The 18,048-nt window shown below is 40.7% G+C and overlaps 1 protein-coding gene across 12 annotated transcripts in view; it reads left to right on the top strand.

The window, feature by feature from the left end:
• Positions 1-18,048, top strand: part of NECAB2 (N-terminal EF-hand calcium binding protein 2) — a 368,024-nt gene that overhangs the window by 86,633 nt on the left and 263,343 nt on the right. For 2 of the 12 annotated variants that reach the window (XM_073307525.1, XM_073307526.1), the window contains exon 2: positions 4,083-4,174. The exons of the other annotated variants lie outside the window; for them this stretch is intronic. In XM_073307525.1, coding sequence (XP_073163626.1) covers positions 4,138-4,174 — 37 coding nt within the window. In that variant the 5' untranslated portion in view covers positions 4,083-4,137. The remainder of the gene's footprint in view (positions 1-4,082; positions 4,175-18,048) is intronic. 12 annotated transcript variants of the gene reach the window in all.

Genomic DNA, 18,048 nt, shown 5'->3' with positions numbered 1-18,048 from the left:
GGTAGGATGGCAAAATGTGCATAACAGTGTGGTAGGTCAGTTGTTTTTCAGCGTTTCCCTTATTACTCACTGTCTGTCATTTTTATGGCCCTTGGCTGCTTCCTGGTGACTATAGTTTTGTGGCAACACTTCCAGAACTTTCTCTTTGTCTGTGGCCAGCAGCTTCAGACTCTTGAGGGAACATCTGTCAGTGACTGGCTTTGGCAGACTTTCTGATTCACTTTCCCTATGACAGCTGGCTAGTTTTGTATGGTATGTTTAATAAGAGTGATTTCCTGCACCACTACTGTTCTCCCTGCACTGTACTTTCTGTATTCCTAGCCTTTAAAGCAGGCACAGTATGAAGTTCAACATCTTCTCTTACCAAGGTTGTATGCTGTTCGCTGTTGCCTGCCATTTTCATGTGTCTTCACGCATGGGAGTTACCTGCCTTTTCCGTTGCCCAGCTGTTCAGGGTTTTTGGGTTTTGGTTTTTTTTAAAGATCTTACTAGTCTTGCTTTACGGGGAAAATTCTCTCTCAAAGCAGCCTCTAGAATTTGATTCTATCTTGTCAGGGAGCATTTTAGGAAAACCTAGGTCATTCCTGATTATTCTGTTATAATGTGCACATCAGAAATTCCCTGGTGTCTCCAGGAAAGAGCTTTTCTGATGATAATGACCTCTGGTCAAATCTGGAATCCTCCATAGAATATGTGTCAACATCTGAAAACTCCTCATGCTCCAGGCTCTTCAGGATTTAGTGATTAAGGGCTGGCAATCCACTCTTGGATCCCTGGAAGTAAAACCTTCCTTCCCAGAAGGTATCTTCCATTTTTTGCATGTGAAGTAAGACTCTTCAGAAGTTCTGCTTCTGTTCATGTGTTTGCTTGAAGCTGCCTTCATGAAGACAGTTTTGCCCAAATATTATGTCTTGTTTTTTTCCTCTCCTGCACTAACTTGACTGTAGAAATTATTCATTCTTAATTTTTGGTTTATTTCTCTCATCCTTTTTTAAGTTCGCATGAGTGAAACTGGTGTTGGAAAACCGACCCAGAGCTGGAGTTGCTGTGGGATCTGGGATAGGTGTTCTTTGTATATACAAAAAGCAAATTGCACACTGCCTGATAGTGCTTTGCTTTCTTATAGTGCAGAGACACTTCTGAGGATCCGTTCCAAAGGGAGGGCTTTGAGAGTGACAGTATTGAAGGTGTAGAATTGTGCTGTCATCACTGAATATTTCCAGGGGTTAGTAACATTGAATTTCAGTGATTGTAATTTGTGAGCCTCTTACATACACGACCAGTACTTTATTTAGCAGTAGTATCCTCTCACTAACTATAACCAATAGCAGATGTTTCAGGGGAAGGTGCTAGACACCCCGGTGTGGGTAGTTATGGGATAACCACAGGAAGGTTTTCATCCTGACCCCCGTTCAGCAGAGGTTGGCTTAAGCCCTGAAGCTGGAGGGTTAATGTCTCTTCCAAACTCTTGTTTGTTTTAGTGTTGATGATTTTAACTCTGATTTTACTATTATAGCTCTGTGAATATGTGGTGGATGAGGTACATTCTTGGAGATTCTGTGGATGAAGCCATGATAGGCATTTTTAAGATCCCTTTCTTCCTCCCTCCCTACTCCACACCCATCCAAAGAGTTCTAACAGAATTATGCCATTTTGCCAAGAGAACTTAAAATGATCAGCTACTAAGAATGGTGAGAACTGAAAGAAGAAAGGAAACAGAAATGGCACCTGATGAATCAGCCACCCAAATTCCCAACATTGAAAAGGTAAATTCTCAGATTGTTAAATTTTGTTTGAATCCCAGGAAGGGACCTAGAAGATTTGAAGTATTGAGACTGTTACACACTAAGATTAATGCCAAGTACTTGAAGATGTGTCGATTTCAAAACTAACATTGCTGCAGTCCCCCAAAGTGTAAATCATCTTATCCCATGATAGAAGCATTTACTCTCTTATGCTGCAGCTTTATTGGTTAGTGAACGGAGACATGTTCTTATGCATGAACTTATTAAAGAAGCTGGGGAAAACAGCTGATGCCTAGTCTCAGGTAAAAAGAGTTTCCTACCAGTCTTAGACGCTGGGAAGAAAGCAATGTAGGTAATTGCTGACTTTCCTAGGTTGTAATACAACTGTTTGCATTGACAGGTATGACTTATGACACCGTTCAGGAACAGAGTGGAAGAAAACTTCAGATTTTACTTTCTGGTTTAGCTGGGTGGCCAAGTGTGCAATGATCAGCAGATTAAAAGATCACGGAAGTAGTAAAACATGCTGTTGATAGTATCAAAGAAAGTGTCTTTGAAAGATCTGCTACTTAAAATCAGGTCACTATGCTCTCCTCCTGACTTAATGACATGAACTGCACAATGTTTGTAAGATTAGGGGTTTTTTTTGCAGCTCAGTTATGCTGTTGGTGTTGTGTATTTACTGTAGCTGAAAAGTCTCAAATGCTTTTAAAGTTGGAATTCAGAGCATTAATACTTAAGCTACTATCTGGCTTGTACAATACTTAAGGGAATCACCTTATATAATATACAGCTACTTTCTACATTCCTGGCTGTTTCTTATTAACAAAACACGTCCTGTTAAATCTGGAACCTTGCTCAGTGCCTTGATGCTTAAGCCAAGTAGCAGCAGAGCATCCACACCGATATTATGTAGCTAATGTGGAATGTGAGAAAACCATGGCGTTTGAACATACAAGTTAAATACCTTCTTCCTCTTCACCCTGCTTCCACAGCTCCTATTGCAGGAACTGTTAACTACTGGAGAATCAGGAGCTCTTGATGTGAGACTCTAAAATACATGAATGTTACTGCCATATTCAGGCACTCAGACCATGGCGATGAGCATGTGCCTACCAAGAGATTTTAATGGAGGAAATCCTTCCTGACAAGAAATTAAAACAGTAGAGAAAAGGCTTTTGTAGATTTAAGTGGTGAGGGGTGGAGTTGGCTAATCCTATCTCTGACATTTGTTACACCAATGCATCCGATGAAGTGAGCTGTAGCGCACGGAAGCTTATGCTCAAATAAATTGGTTAGTCTCTAAGGTGCCACAAGTACTCCTTTTCTTGTTACACCAATTGTAGATCATCCTTTTTCTCTCTCTCAGCTTCTGTTAGGCTGTGTGTAGTATCAGATGCAAGCTGAAAGACTTGTGTGGCAGCACACTGCCAAATGGATGTGTGCCATTGTCAAGCCAATAACCGTACGGGACCTCCACCAGTTCAGAGAATGCCTGCATCAGGGTAAGAAGTTTCTGCCAGCCATTGATGCTGCTAAAGGATGATGGTACCAGTTATACAATCATACGTAGGATAAAAATTGCTGGTGCTTTCTCATCAAGGGTTCCTTATATGAAAACTGGAATAAGCCTGAAAACAACATGTTAACAAACTTCCACCAAACTGGAGCCGAACCCTTAGAAGAAACTCCTCCTCCTTACGTTTCTGATGAACAGTGAGATAAACCCTTTCTCTTATGCACCTGAACATCTTTCTTGGCTTCAGTGGGGTGAGGCAAAAATAAATGAAGGAATAAGATGCACGAAGGGACCAGTGTGACTGCAGCAGAGGTAGTTACTAATTACAGTGGAATCTTCTTTGAAGAACACCAGTCTTATGAACAAAAGTCACATAATGAAAGTGATGTCAATGAAGAACAAGTCGACATCCCCTCGCACTCCAATGCCTATTATGCATTGGAAGTCACTTTGCATTGGTTGAGGGACAAGAAGATAGTGACATGCAGTTCACCATACTGCAATCTGTACACTGCAACTTTTGTACACTGCACCATACTACAATCTGTACACTGCAACTAATTTTGAGATGTTCAGTGTTATGAACTTTTCAGTTTATGGTGACAAGTATCAGGGGATAGCCGTGTTAGTCTGTATCCACAAAAACAATTTTCAATTTATGAACTCCTCTATCCCCAATTAGTTAATAAAATTGGGGTTCTACTCTATCTGAAAGTGACAGTGAGTGTAGTGTAACCTAAAGTACTGCCCAGGAAAGAATTTAGCCTAAAATATTTATCTCCTCTTGTCTCTGTTTATATCTTTTCTTCATTCTCCAGGTTTCTGTGAGTGGAGGGTTTCTCCTCCATGATATGAACATTGCGCAGTATTTGGATGGTACTCGATGCAGATCCAAGCAGTCATTTTCCAAGTAATTTATATGTGTACTAAGTGCCTGACATCAAGTTCTGGGGCGACCAGCATGGTTGGAATGTTAGCATTGACTTAGCCATGTTTTCAAATACTTATAAGTACCTGGTAAGGCATAATTATATTTCTGTCCAAACCCTTCTCTGGTGGGAAATAAATTGAGCCTTTACTAGTACCATCAAGTTAAGATTAGTAATTTGAGTTTTATATTACCTATTTGTTTTGAGAAGAGAGATCTAGTAACTTTGTTCCTGCTATTCCCTATAAGTTAAATAGAACTTGTCAAAATCTGATTTGCAAATAACTTCACAGATAAATGAGGAATTGTGTTGTGATTGGTGAGGTTATGTTTGTTACTTGTAGGTATTCTTATGTCTACCAGTTTATACTGCAAGTTTAAATATTCACAGATCTCAAAAGCATCACCATTTATTTTTTTTTAAATCAGGAATAAAGCTGAAAACTCACACAGAAATCATAGTGGCTATTTGTTCTAACATTTCACTGAGATTGTCTTCCAATTAGGGAGCAGGAAATACACCCTGTGACATAGGCCACCAAGCACCCACCATCAATAACAGAGAACAGTTGAAATAAGCAGTACACAAACAATCCATAGGCTAAAACTTGTTTGAATAAACTGTTCAGTGAATACCCTTTAAAATGATTCAGATGTTGTAGAAATTGGGATGAGTTCGTAGACAGGAAAAAAGGTTAAATTTGGGGGATCGCTTTTTGGCAATGAATAATTCAACTGACTCTAGTTGTTCCCCCATGCCACAGGGGCAGGGTTTTGCTGGTCATTTATTGACACAAGATAAAGGCAATGTATATTAATTTTATAGCTTTCTAAAACAGACTTTTAGACCCCTGTAAGAGTTATATCCTGTGCACTTTAATTTACATACATAAGCTGTTAATAGTTTCCTTTAATATGAGGATTAAATACACCAATATTCATTACTATTAAGAAACAAATTAATTTTTGTATAATAATCATAATTTAATTGGACACTGTTTGTGTGAAATTTTGCTTCATTAAAACATAAACTTGATCGTCTGCCTAGTAAATCTCAAATCATTGCTGTTAACAAACTAAATGCCGTAAAGTCTTGTTAAATGTGAATTAAACCCCTGTTTTAAATACTTTACAATTGTTTTCAAAGTGGAAAGCCATAAACTGAAAAGCTCTCACCATCTGTAGATAATCTTGCTGCTGTGGATGCACATAGAGAGGAGTACATTCACGGTTCTGCTATGGACCCAGGGTGTGAAGCAGAAACAAGCCATTATTGAACTTTTTTTGTCTGCTTCCCCCTCTCTAAATTGAAGTTAATAAGAGTTCCTTGCCTCACAAGGGCATCTTGTGAACTAATTAATTAGTGGGATATCCCCAGAAGGCCAAGGTTATCTAAAATGACTACTGACTTTGGACACCCAGCTTGACACATCCTAACGAGGCCTGATTTTAAGAAAGTGCTGAGCACCCCCAACCTCCAAAATTCAGGCTCTTTAAGGTGTCTCCAACTGGGCACTCCATATCATGAGCCACTTAAGAAAATCTAAGCCAAAATGGCTGGAAAAGAGGGAAAAATTTCTCTGTTGACTACTTTGTCCACATACGTTGAGAGCCCTTTCAGTTCCCCCAGCTTATGTGGGCCTTTGATACAGCAAGGGGAAGAGAAATATCAAAGATTAAATGTGTGTTTATAAAACTACAGAAATGGCAGGAGGAGACATATGCAGCTGTAGCATCTGAAGCTATTTTTAATTAACTTATTTGATAGAGAGGAAAATTTAAGTTGTTGGTATTGTGTGTGTGTGTGTTTGCTGTTTATAAAACCTTTTCACATTACGGTTACTGGGACTTCATGCCCAGGGTCTCCATATTGCAGAGGTAAGAACTGGTCCAAACTCTGTTGCACCGATCAGTGTTGCCTTATTTACTGTGTCCTGAGAATGCAACCAATTGATGGATTTTAACCAGCTTTATTTCTTCCAAAAAGCAACAGTTGGGTTTATGGCTTAATAACAACCTGCAGAGAAGACATTCAGAAGGCAAGAAATTGTGTGTCCTTCACTACTGTAACAAAATCTGCTATGTAATATGCTGATTGGGCATCTTGCTGCAAACAAGGTCATATCTACACCATTGCTTTGCAATCACATCTTTTTTCTCTCTCTAGCAATTGTACGGCCTGACCTCTTTTGCTGTTAAGAACTTAACAATCGCATTCTTTCATGCCCGTCCCACAAAGAGCTTCACAAAATTAATATAATCCATTATAAAACCAATTTCATAGGGGCAATAACATGCTAACTGTAACCAAATACTTTAAAAATCAATGAAGACCCCATAGATTATTTTTTTTTAATCCACAAGAACAGAGCAACATGAACACATTTAGGCAGAGGCTTTCCATAGCTGGGTGACTGTAAAACATACCTGATAGGACAAAGAAAAATGAAGGCCGTTTCTGGGCCCAAGGAGCTTCATTGTACTATTACACATGATGTTCTGGAGCAATACATGGGGTAAATAGGACGGTCATCCTTCAGTTAGTCTTTTTTCAGAGATTGTCTGGATATTTGTCTGAGGCTACAGGTATGGACATGAAACTGGCACCCCGTGCAGTTTCTTGTGTGGTTTATGCTATCCACTCGGTGAAAATACCATGAGATTTGCCTTTCTTGTGATGTTTTGATGATTCTGCTGCTTCTCAAAGGCTAAAATCCAGTCAAGGCAGAGGTGCACCAACATGAATAAAAGGAAAACAGTCGCATTTTGATGCTTCTAACTGATACATTTTGTTTGAGTTTAGGGTGAATTTAGGGTACTTTATCCAAACTAGCTTTTCTGTCCTTATCAACAAGGTTAAAAACAAACTGCAAGGATTCATCTAAAGTGCCAGATCCTCAGCTAATATCAGTTGATGGAGTGCCAATTAAGACAATGGAGCTATGCTAATTTACACCAGTTGAGGATCTGTCCCTTAGTGTTTAAATAGTTAAACACAAGTATCTGCTTGAACTAAAAGTGATGTACGGAATGAGGAGAGGTGTTCTATCCCAATGGTACGAACTTTATAGTAAGCACCTGACAGTTTAAGTGATATGAGTATCTGAAATGCTATTGTTCACAAACAGGTAACATCTTTACTTTGCTATATGTGACAGGTATAACAAATCTCATTGGAGAATCTATCTAGACGTACAGTATAAACATTCTGCCTATGTGAATCAGGCAACTCTCCATATATGTATATTTTAGTCAGCAAATTATTTTTTTCCTGGTTGCTTTTTTTCTTTTCCTTTCTGCCTCAGCTATCTTTCAGGCTTTTGTAATTTGTCAGTTCCATGTACCAAGAAAGTTGTAACATAGGGCATTGGTGATACCAGCAAAAAAGCAATTCAAAGTAAATAAAAGCTTCAGGTAAATCTCGCAGCCCAGGGCTCAATTTATTAAGTATCAAAGGTATGTTATAGGAACCTCCTCCATGGAAATTATAGCCTCTTTAATTACCTAGCTGATAAGAGTGAAAATTTGGCAGCTTGTTTTTCCAAGGTAGATTTGTTGATAAAAGTGGATCATGGAAGTTAATTAAAATCTGGCATAATATGCAGAGGCTTGACAGCTGAGTTCTTTGTGTGGATGATGGCATGGCCTTCATCATTCATAAACCAATGCCTCATAGGTAAAAGAAAATTATATTGTACCTCAATTAAATTATTTTTGTGATATATACACCTGGGATAAAGATGCTAAGAGTGCAGGCAAAAATGGCTTCCTCATGTGGTCGTACAGCCCCTAGTACGATGGGGCCTAACAATAGCATGTGGTGTAAGTTACCAGTCACATACCATAGACACTCCATGTGACCATCCTTAATTTTAAATGTATTGGTATAAACTATTCCTTTAGATACGAACTGCAGAGCTAGTAAAAATGTATCCATTTTTGTAATTTTGACAGTTTTCTCACCATCTTTTTTGTGGCCTTTTTTGACTGGCTCTAATGAGCTGCAAATAACTTGTAGAGACTGAGATCTGTTCATGAATGTAAAAAGGGCTCAATTTACACTAATTAGTCATAACTACTCGACCAACGGTTCCACATTTCTTACACCATGTCGTTCCATTCACTAGTTTTCAGTGTCTTACTGAATCAAAGTTCTCCTCTTCAAGGCTTTACATATTTTTTTTGCCCAGCTACATCTCTGTTCTGATTTCCTCCTCATCCCTATTTTACTCCTCACTTCCTACGCACCACATAATCCTCTCTCCACTGTATCCACCAATCTATCTTCAGACTGTATGGTGGGACCCTCCATCCAGAAATTTGTACAAACTCTGTGGTACAACATTGGGCATTTCAGGCAGAACTTGCACTTCTGTAGCTGTGCCTTGAGGGAAGAAAGCAGGTGGTGGTGAGAAGCCCTAGAAATGGGTGCCTGGAAGAACAGGTGCCTGAAGGGGCTACTCCTTTTGATCCTGAGGCTCGACTGGTACCTCAATGACTTCAGAAAAGATGAGAGCCCCTAAAAATGGTTAGATCTAGTCTTCCTGTTGTGAGTATATAAACTGTGGCCAAAGAAACCCATGAAACAGCCACCTACCAGGTTCTTAGGTGAGTGTTACCTAGCAGGCTTAACCATCCATCACAATTTCTTTCGTGATTGGTTCTTCTCTCTGTTAAACAAGACCCAATGACAAGAAATGAAACTTAAGAAAGAAGGCAGATTCCAAAGTAAGTTTGTGGCTGTACAAAGTAGTAGGGGAGAGATCACACTCCTGAAGAGGTGATCACTGTTAATGTTGCGTTAATATGCAAATCAGGTGGAGGAAGCTGAAAGGAAGTTTTAATTTCAGAGACTGAACATAAATAGATCTTATGATATATAAGGTGTTGGTTATATAACTTCCAGTCTTGTAATAAACTACACATTAAGAGGGAGGGAAGTACAGGTTGTCTAAATTTAGTGTTAATAGGTAGGTAGTCTTTATTAAGCTGAAATCTTTATTGTTCCTTTTCAACCAAGTCTTTAATGTAGTCATGGGATCTTAAAGAATGGGCTTGTGGTCTAACCTTTGCTAAGATCAAAGGCAACTTGGATGATAAAGCCAGATTCAATTTGTGTCCAAGATAGAATATTTGGGCCATAAATTCACTGTCTGAACAAATCAGAGCCAGGTGATACATTTGAAGTTCAGGAATGGTTAAGACTTGAGTCCTGTCAGCCATAGAAAGCAATGTGATAAAGTCAGTACATCACATCACACTTTGTCTCCTTAGGCTCTATATGTACCCGTACCTATTTTGTACATTCTCTTTTCTGTTGCTTGCTCAGTGTCTTGTCTTGTATATTTGTTTGTCATAATTTTTCTTGAAAACCAAGAAATTAGCACCATCCTCATCTGCATTATAACATAGGGTACAAAAAATTCATTGTATCATTGTTCGGAGTTTAAAAATAGCAAACTTCTACTGCTAATTACACAGATAATTTATTGAAGTACTTTCAGAAAATTGCTTGATTTGAATTTAGTACAGTAATTGTTCACTAGATAGATTTAAAACTTCAATTGCTGCTTTTTCTAATTTAATATCCAATTGGAAATGCACTTGTATAGGTCTTCAGTGGTTGTAAGCAGCTGACACTTCACGAAGCAGAAGACAAATGCTGGAATGGAAACGTACCATGAATATGAAGACTATGGAGAGTCTAGTTTTTTAAATCTTAGTTCTTTTATAAGCCATCTTTACCCAGTATTCGAGCACTCACATCAGAATGTACTTATTGAAAAGGGGCCAATCCAAGACACCGAGGCCGCTGTGTTGTAAGTTGCAAATCAAAATTATAAACCACCTGTAGAACACGCAGCTCTCCACTCTTGTCAAACTGCAAGCCAAAGCTGCAGAGTCTATTAGACACACCTTGTGGCATGTCTGGTAGTTCAACAGACCTGGGCTGTTTTAGAGCAGTGGAGGAGCTCGTTTCAGAGCTGAGCTTCCCTCATGGAGAATACTATACTATCTCAATGCCCAAATGCAGGACTTGGGTACTTGTTCTATTTAGGTTCTCACTCTGAGTCCATCACTGTGGTATATGAGCATTTTCCAGTAGTACATTAAGTGATATGACTAGGTTTGGTCACGGGGGGTGGGGGGTGGTGGTGGGTGGTGGTGTCTATTTTTTCTCCCCAGGGAGAGAATTGTTTTGTTGGGTTATTAGTAAAGGTAAAAGGACATCTTGTGATTGGAAAACGAAATGAGGAGGTCAATGATGGTTCTTTTTTCCTGTGGGAGTTATTGACCTGTGACCATCACATAGGATCAAGCTCAGTTTATATTTTATATGCAAGATTGCTTTTAATAATCTAAAATAGCTGAAATGCAAATAGGAGGACATATAATATGAGTATTTAGGCTTGGCAACAGGCTGAGGCCTAAGCAAGGCCTTGTAGAAAGCTTAGGACAACTGACTGACTTGAGGTCATAAGATTTTGCAATATGTAGCTTATGATAAACAAGTACAACACAGAAACTTAGAATAACAAATTTTTGGGTATATGTAACCATGGAGAAACCACATTTACAAAACAGAACCATTAGGAAATTTATGACGCAAATAGTTTTTGCTAGCAATTGGAACCTGCCTGGAATGACAAACATGGGCAAAAGGGCTGAGACCTAAATCAAATATGTTCCTAGTTGAGTGGGGGATGTAAGGAAAAAGGTATATAAAAGATGTTCAGACTGAACCCTAGTTGGGACACCAGGCTATGACCAAATGGTGGAAACCTGAGTAAGAACAATCTTATGGTGATCTCCACTTATTTTTTCTTCTGTCTTTGTTACCAGTCCCTCTAAGGTTTTAAGTGTGTCAGTGTTGGAGAATTGCTTTATCTTGTGCCAGCCTAAGGCTGTAAGTATGCATGATCCAGGGGGTGTTTTGTTATATGTCTCTGTTTCTTGTTCAGTTGCATTAATGCTTTGGTTTACTTGGATGATAAATCAAGCCTTTATGTCTCTATTTCTGTGATTCACCAATCTCCTCCGTTAAATTACGCAGCTGCCGAGAGAGAACCTGTTGCCTATGACTGGTGCGCTTTGCACCCTAAAATTAATCCGAGGCACAGAGTGCATTCCACTGGCCCCCGAGAAATCTGAGTCTCCTTCACAAACAAGTGTTCTCTTTGTGGCAGAGGGGTTCAGCTGTGCCTGAAGAACAGAGGTGTCAACTATGGTCCTCCTCTTGGAACTTTAAGTGATCTCTAGATCATTAATCATCTTGGAGATGAGGACCAAGACCTTGAATTTGATGCAAAGTGGACTATCAAGGCATCCAGATATGAAAAATGGTCCACCGTACAGTGTGTTGCATAGCTACAGTATAGTGTTATGGTGACAAAAGGGAAGGATAATGAGGTGATAGACAAACACTGCTAACAGGCTGAAATATATGACAAATATTGGAGTGAAAGGAGGATGGAAAAAGGGTCATCTGCTCTCTTTCATTAAGGGCCAGATCCTAAAGTGTGCAACTTCTGTTGCAGTTGAGGGGAGTTGTGGATTCTCAGCACTTCATGGGAACAAGCCTTGTATGAGTCCATACCTCCTTGCCTCCAGTCTGAATGGCACATATTTAATATACTCTCTGAAAATGTATGCCTTCACTTTCTTAGTAGAATAGTCTGGTTCTACGCAAACCAGTATAAAACGTATGTATTTTAAGGAACAGGAGAAAATGAATAGGAAACATATGTGAACTAGCTTTTCACACACAATACAGTCCTACAGCAAGGACCTGTGAGTTAGCCCCTGGTTGACTAAGGAAATTTAAAAAGACATTGATACACGTATATTATGAATTATCCTTGTAGAATCTATTGCCCTTTGTAATCCTACAGGAAAGCAAATCTTGTCTCCTCAAAGATCGAGTCAGCACTTGCCAGAACAGTCATGGTTTTAGGTCACAATTATAATTCCTTTGCAGGAAGAGTAGATTGGGAACCAATCAAACAACATACATTTCGATTTTTTTTATTTTTTTTTTTTTAGTAAATGCAACCTGTCTTGATATAATTCCCCCAGACATTTCAAACTTCCTCTTACCTTGCTAGAGTGTCTGTAATTGCCACAATGTTCTGATACCTGGTGGGTGTTTTCCACCTGTGTTACCATTGTGGAAATCCCAGAAGCCTCTAGTTTTCTTTCTTACATGTTTCTGTAATGAAATACTGCTCAACAACAAAATACATAACTTGCAGAGCAAGGCAGTTACCATTGCACTTGGTCATTGCCTCTCACATGTCTGAATCGGTCCAGATTTCCCCCTTTCACTGATGTCTTAGTTGAATCATCAGCCCTAAATAAGAAAAGGAGGACTTGTGGCACCTTAGAGACTAACCAATTTATTTGAGCATGAGCTTTCTCACGAAAGCTCATGCTCAAATAAATTGGTTAGTCTCTAAGGTGCCACAAGTCCTCCTTTTCTTTTTGCGAATACAGACTAACACGGCTGTTCCTCTGAAACCAGCCCTAAATAAAACTGTTTAAAATTGTTGTGTTACCCACCCCACCCCCACCACCAATATTAGCAATCACCCACATAAAGTATAAGTAATGCAGTGATGAATCAGGCCATGTAAACATGCATAAATCCATTGAGACCTTCTGTGATGAAGGCTGATCAGAATCTAAAAGTATTTGTTGACTTACAAATAATGTGTTCCATTTTGTTGCAAAGCATATTACAAAACTGGGCAAGTGTAATTATCTTTGTTGCAATGGGGAAATGTTGGGATCATCTTTAATGGTTTCAAACCCTGAACTTCATACAATCACCTTTTAAGGTATTTCCACAATATGTTAGGTTATTCTCCCAAGTGCTTGATTAGTACATATTTGCACAGCAATTTTAAATATATGATGCATATTTAATCAGATTGGCATGTCTTTCTAAAAGATATGCTAGTAGCTCAGAGATTGCCAGGTGCAATTCTATGGTTATTCAGCAGGTCAGGCTAGATGGTCATTATGGACTTAAAATCTATTATAAGCACTGCAAAAAAGTGCTCAGCATTTATTATTGACCAATTTGATACTTATGTGTGATGCTGGAACAAAATGATATTTCTACTGCTCTCACTTTTCAAGGTTGGGATTTTCAGCCCAAGGGAAGTAGGCATCCTGGACCCCATTGAAATACAATGGAACCAAACTCCCTTAGGGTACATCTACACAGCAGCTGGAAAGGCGCTTCCCAGTGTGGGTAGGCAGACATGCACTAGCAGCATGGACGGTGGCTCTGGCTAGCCACTGAATTCGTACCCAGGGGATTGGGTGGGATTTTACTTCAGCAACTAGCCCAAGTTCTTGTCCATGCTGTTGTGGCTAAGTTGCTATTTTTGTGTGCAAGCTCAAGCAGAGCTTGTGTGTGTCTGTCTACTCATGTTGGGAAGCATACTTACAGCTGCAGTGTTGACATAATCTTAGTCTCCTTTTGGAAATCCCAGCCCCAAAGCCCTCCCAGTTTAATTGCCATACTGTAAACATTTGCATGCCACCTGGTGACATAAGAGAATTAAATACCTTTTGTTAAAATTGCCACCCCGTCATGTTCCCTCCCATCCCTTCTGCCAGAACCATAGAAAACCAAAAGGAAGGTAGCACTATGGATTAACCGCTCATGGATAAGTTTCAGAGTAGCATGGGTAACTCGTGGATAATGTTTTACAATCACAGGAAGTAAATACTACAGACAGACAAGTATACCTACAGAAGGCAGAGTATCTGGGGAAGCTCTGAAGTTGTCACTTCTGACTGTACATTCTGTATCGTAAGTGCCAATCACCCAAGCTGATGATTGCACTAGTGCTTCCTCAGTCCCAACCCCGTTCTTCTCCTGTCAAAAGCATTATCTGCATCTCTTGCTACCTTTTATATCCTTGTTTTCAGCACTGTGTGATCAAGTCTAATTCACAGGAGCGTTAACTAACACTACCGGAAAGTGTGTCAGATCTAAAGAACTGTCTACACTAGGACTCCCCCTTTGCCGACACAGCTACAATTGAAACAGTGTTCACTCCAAGCTCTATGATACAACCGCATTTGCTCCAACCCCTCAGACAGAGACAAACGCCTACAAGATCTCTGTCAAGCATTCTCACAACTACAATACCCACCTGCTGAAGTGAAGAAACAGATTGACAGAGCCAGAAGAGTTCCCAGAAGTCACCTAATACACAGGACAGGCCCAACAAAGAAAATAACAGAACGCCACTAGCCGTCACCTTCAGCCCCCAACTAAAACCCCTCCAATGCATCATCAAGGATCTACAACCTATCCTGAAGGACGACACATCACTCTCACAGATCTTGGGAGACAGGCCAGTCCTCACTTACAGACAGCCCCCAACCTGAAGCAAATACTCACCAGCAACCACATACCATACAACAGAACCACTAACCCAGGAACCTATCCTTGCAACAAAGCCCGTTGCCAACTGTGTCCACATATCTATTCAGGGGACACCATCACAGGGCCTAATCACATCAGCCACACTATCAGAGGCTCGTTCACCTGCACATCTACCAATGTGATATATGCCACCATGGGCCAGCGATGCCCCTCTGCCATGTACATTGGCCAAACCGCACAGTCTCTATGTAAAAGAATAAATGGACACAAATCAGATGTTAAGAATTATAACATTCAAAAACCAGTCACAGAACACTTCAGTCTCTCTTTGGTCACTCGATTACAGACCTAAAAGTGGCAATTCTTCAACAAAAAGCTTCAAAAACAGACTCCAACGAGAGACTGCTGAATTGGAATTAATTTGCAAATTGGATACAATTAATTTAGGCTTGAATAGAGACTGGGAGTGGATGGGTCATTACACAAAGTAAAATTATTTCCCCTTGTTTATTGCCCCCCTCCACTCCCCACTGTTCCTCAGACGTTCTTGTCAACCACTGGAAATGGCCCACCTTGATTATCACTACAAACCCCCCCCCCCCTTTGCTGGTAATAGCTCACCTTAAGTGATCACTCTTATTACAGTGTGTATGGTAACACCCATTGTTTCATGTTTTCTATGTATATAAATCTCCCCACTGTATTTTCCACAGTATGCATCCGATGAAGTGAGCTGTAGCTCACGAAAGCTTATGCTCAAATAAATTTGTTAGTCTCTAAGGTGCCACAAGTCCTCCTTTTCTTTTAGTGTTAACTGTGTGATGTTTCCCTTTAATAGAGTCAGAGAGAGAGAGAGAGAGTGCATTGAGTGGCACAATATTAGTGGACTGGAGACACTTTTACAGCTCTGTTTTGGAATAGCTTGCATAATTTTGCTTAGAGCTTTTGTCTTGGAAAATATTGCAAGTAACATTGCTGTATTTAGTCTGGGGAGGCAGACCCTCTATTGCAGGTCAGGGCTTCATTGTTCGACGTGGTGGAAACACAGCTGTCATGCCTGCCTGTAATCAGCCAGTTGATGAACCAGAGCACTGGTGTGAACATCGGGCTTCACAGTGCCCTCAAACAGCACACACACAAGCATCTTATATACTCTGTATACTCAGTTTTTCATGCATCTTCATTGCCAGGATTTTTGCTCTACTCCGTTCTCTCTGTCCTCCCGCCCTCCACTTCTGTCTGTCTTCCTCCCTCTTTGATCTATTTTTTGGGGGGGGGGGGAGGGGAGAGTGAACTAAATATGTGAAAACTAGCTAGAAGGAACATTGATCCTTTCTCAGAAACATCGTTTGAATGTTGCTGTTGCCAGTGTCAGTGTCCGTCATTAATGGTCTGGCCAGCATTTGAAATCCTTTAAAACAGGAAAGAGACAGAGACCGACAACAGTGTCTGGATTTCCCCTATAGAACAAGACAGAAAGCATGGAGCAGAGGTTATATTTTAGCCCAGCAATTTGGAGCAGGCTATTTGATCTGGGGGCCAGTGGTTTTCAAACACTCCGGATTCACTTTGAAGTACACCAATTAAGGTTTCACATATAACGTTAACCCAGAGCATCCAGGTTTTTTTCGCTGTGTGTTGGTAGAAATGTTTTTTCTTCACTAGCCCTCATTAGAGACTTCAGGAGCAATGGGAGCGAATGGGACATTGTTATGGCTGGCAAATTTAATGGCCTTGTTCCCAGTTGTGGACGATAGGGAGCAAGGGATCATTTTTTCAGTTGGAGGCTTTGAAAAGCCATTTGATTAGCAGAGTATGACTTTTAAAGAAATATCTTTTCTGAACGCAGGAGCTGGGCTGCAATGCTTAATTGGGCAATGCATAGCAAGTGTGTCTCCATTGCATGACAACAGGTAGCAAAGGGCATTGTGAAACATTTAGGGAGCTGTTAGATACTTCAGATCGCAAGCCAAAAAATGTGAGTATTATCACAAGCCATGGGACAAAACTGGTGGTTCTCAGACTTGGTTCCATGAAGCGTGGACTAATCACGTGGCACTTGGAAGTGGCTCAGGAAGCTACCGCTAATGGTGAAACATATTCTAATTTAAACCCTATAGAATAGCTGGACTGCCACGTGTTTCAACTGCATGTGCATCAATCTTTATGCAAAGCTCCCTTGCACTTCTATACCTTCTTGGGTTGCTTCACAGGCAGGGAAATATGTTAAGATAGTTTCTGTTGTTGGATATTTACACTGCTACAAAGAGTACTATGATCACATTTGCCTGGGACACCAGTAGTAGGGAACAGGAAATATGCAAGAGGACAAAGTTAAACTGCAAAGTGATCTGAAAAGATAATAGACATGAGCACCTCAGGCCATGAGAAGATCTGATATTAATGCTAAAGTCCCTCTCTTGGGGAGAGGGAAATGAACAGCACAGGTTCAAGATGGGGGGAAGGGGGGAACATACTAGCACCCAAGCAGCTGCCACACCCATCACACTAAAGTGAGTATTTCATTTTGTCCTATTAACTTTGTCCAAATAGTACTCTATGAAACCAAGCCCTCTGGTTGCAGGTGAGGCATGTGCAGTTGGGTTGGGAAGGTTAGGACAGGAAATGATCCACAGAAGGTTCCCTTTCATGGAGAAGCTGTCTGTGGCATGAAAAAGACTGAAAACTCCTGTTTTAACTGTGTCTTTGGGAATTGATTGACATGGATGGCTTAACCACAAGGCAACTTTTTGAGCTGCCTCATTAGTATCAAATGTGACAGACACATGCAGCATCTTTAGGGACAATTTGTCTGGGGGAGGGGGACAAACCTGCTGAAGGGTTGGAAGGATTAGACCAGGGGTGGCCAGCCTGGGGCTCCAGAGCCACCTGGGGCTCTGCAGAAGTTAATGTGCGGCTCCTTGTCTAGGCACCACCTCCGGGGCTGGAGCTAGACGCCAACTTTCCAATGTGCTGAGGGGTGCTCACGGCTCTGCCACAGGCCCTGCCCCCCCCACCCCCCAGCCTCCTGCATGCCGCAAAACAGCTGATGGGGAGGGAGGGGGAGGCACCGATCAGCGGGGCTGCTGGCCGGTGGGAGGTGCTGGGAGCGGGAGGGAAGGGAGGAGATAATGAGGGGCTGCTGACGTATTGCTGTGGCTCTTTGGCAATGTACATTGGTAAGCTCCGGCTCCTTCTCAGGCTCAGGTTGGCCACCCCTGGATTAGAACCGGTTAGGGTCGTCGTAGGACTGATGGGGGGAGGGGCTTGCTGATGAGCCTAAATACACATTTAAACCCTTTCATTGTTGTGTGTATGCTGTAATGCTTTTATCCTAAAAGTATTTGATAGAATCTACCACTACAAATTGCTCAATATATTAAGATCTGTAGGGATTGATGGACGCGAACTCCAGCTAATAAAACAATTATACTAGAATCCAAAGGCAACT

This window comes from Lepidochelys kempii, chromosome 12, assembly GCF_965140265.1.
Source record: "Lepidochelys kempii isolate rLepKem1 chromosome 12, rLepKem1.hap2, whole genome shotgun sequence".
Lineage (NCBI taxonomy): Eukaryota > Metazoa > Chordata > Testudines > Cheloniidae > Lepidochelys > Lepidochelys kempii.
Note: the sequence above shows the minus strand (reverse complement) of the source record. Positions and strands in the feature narration are given on the sequence as shown.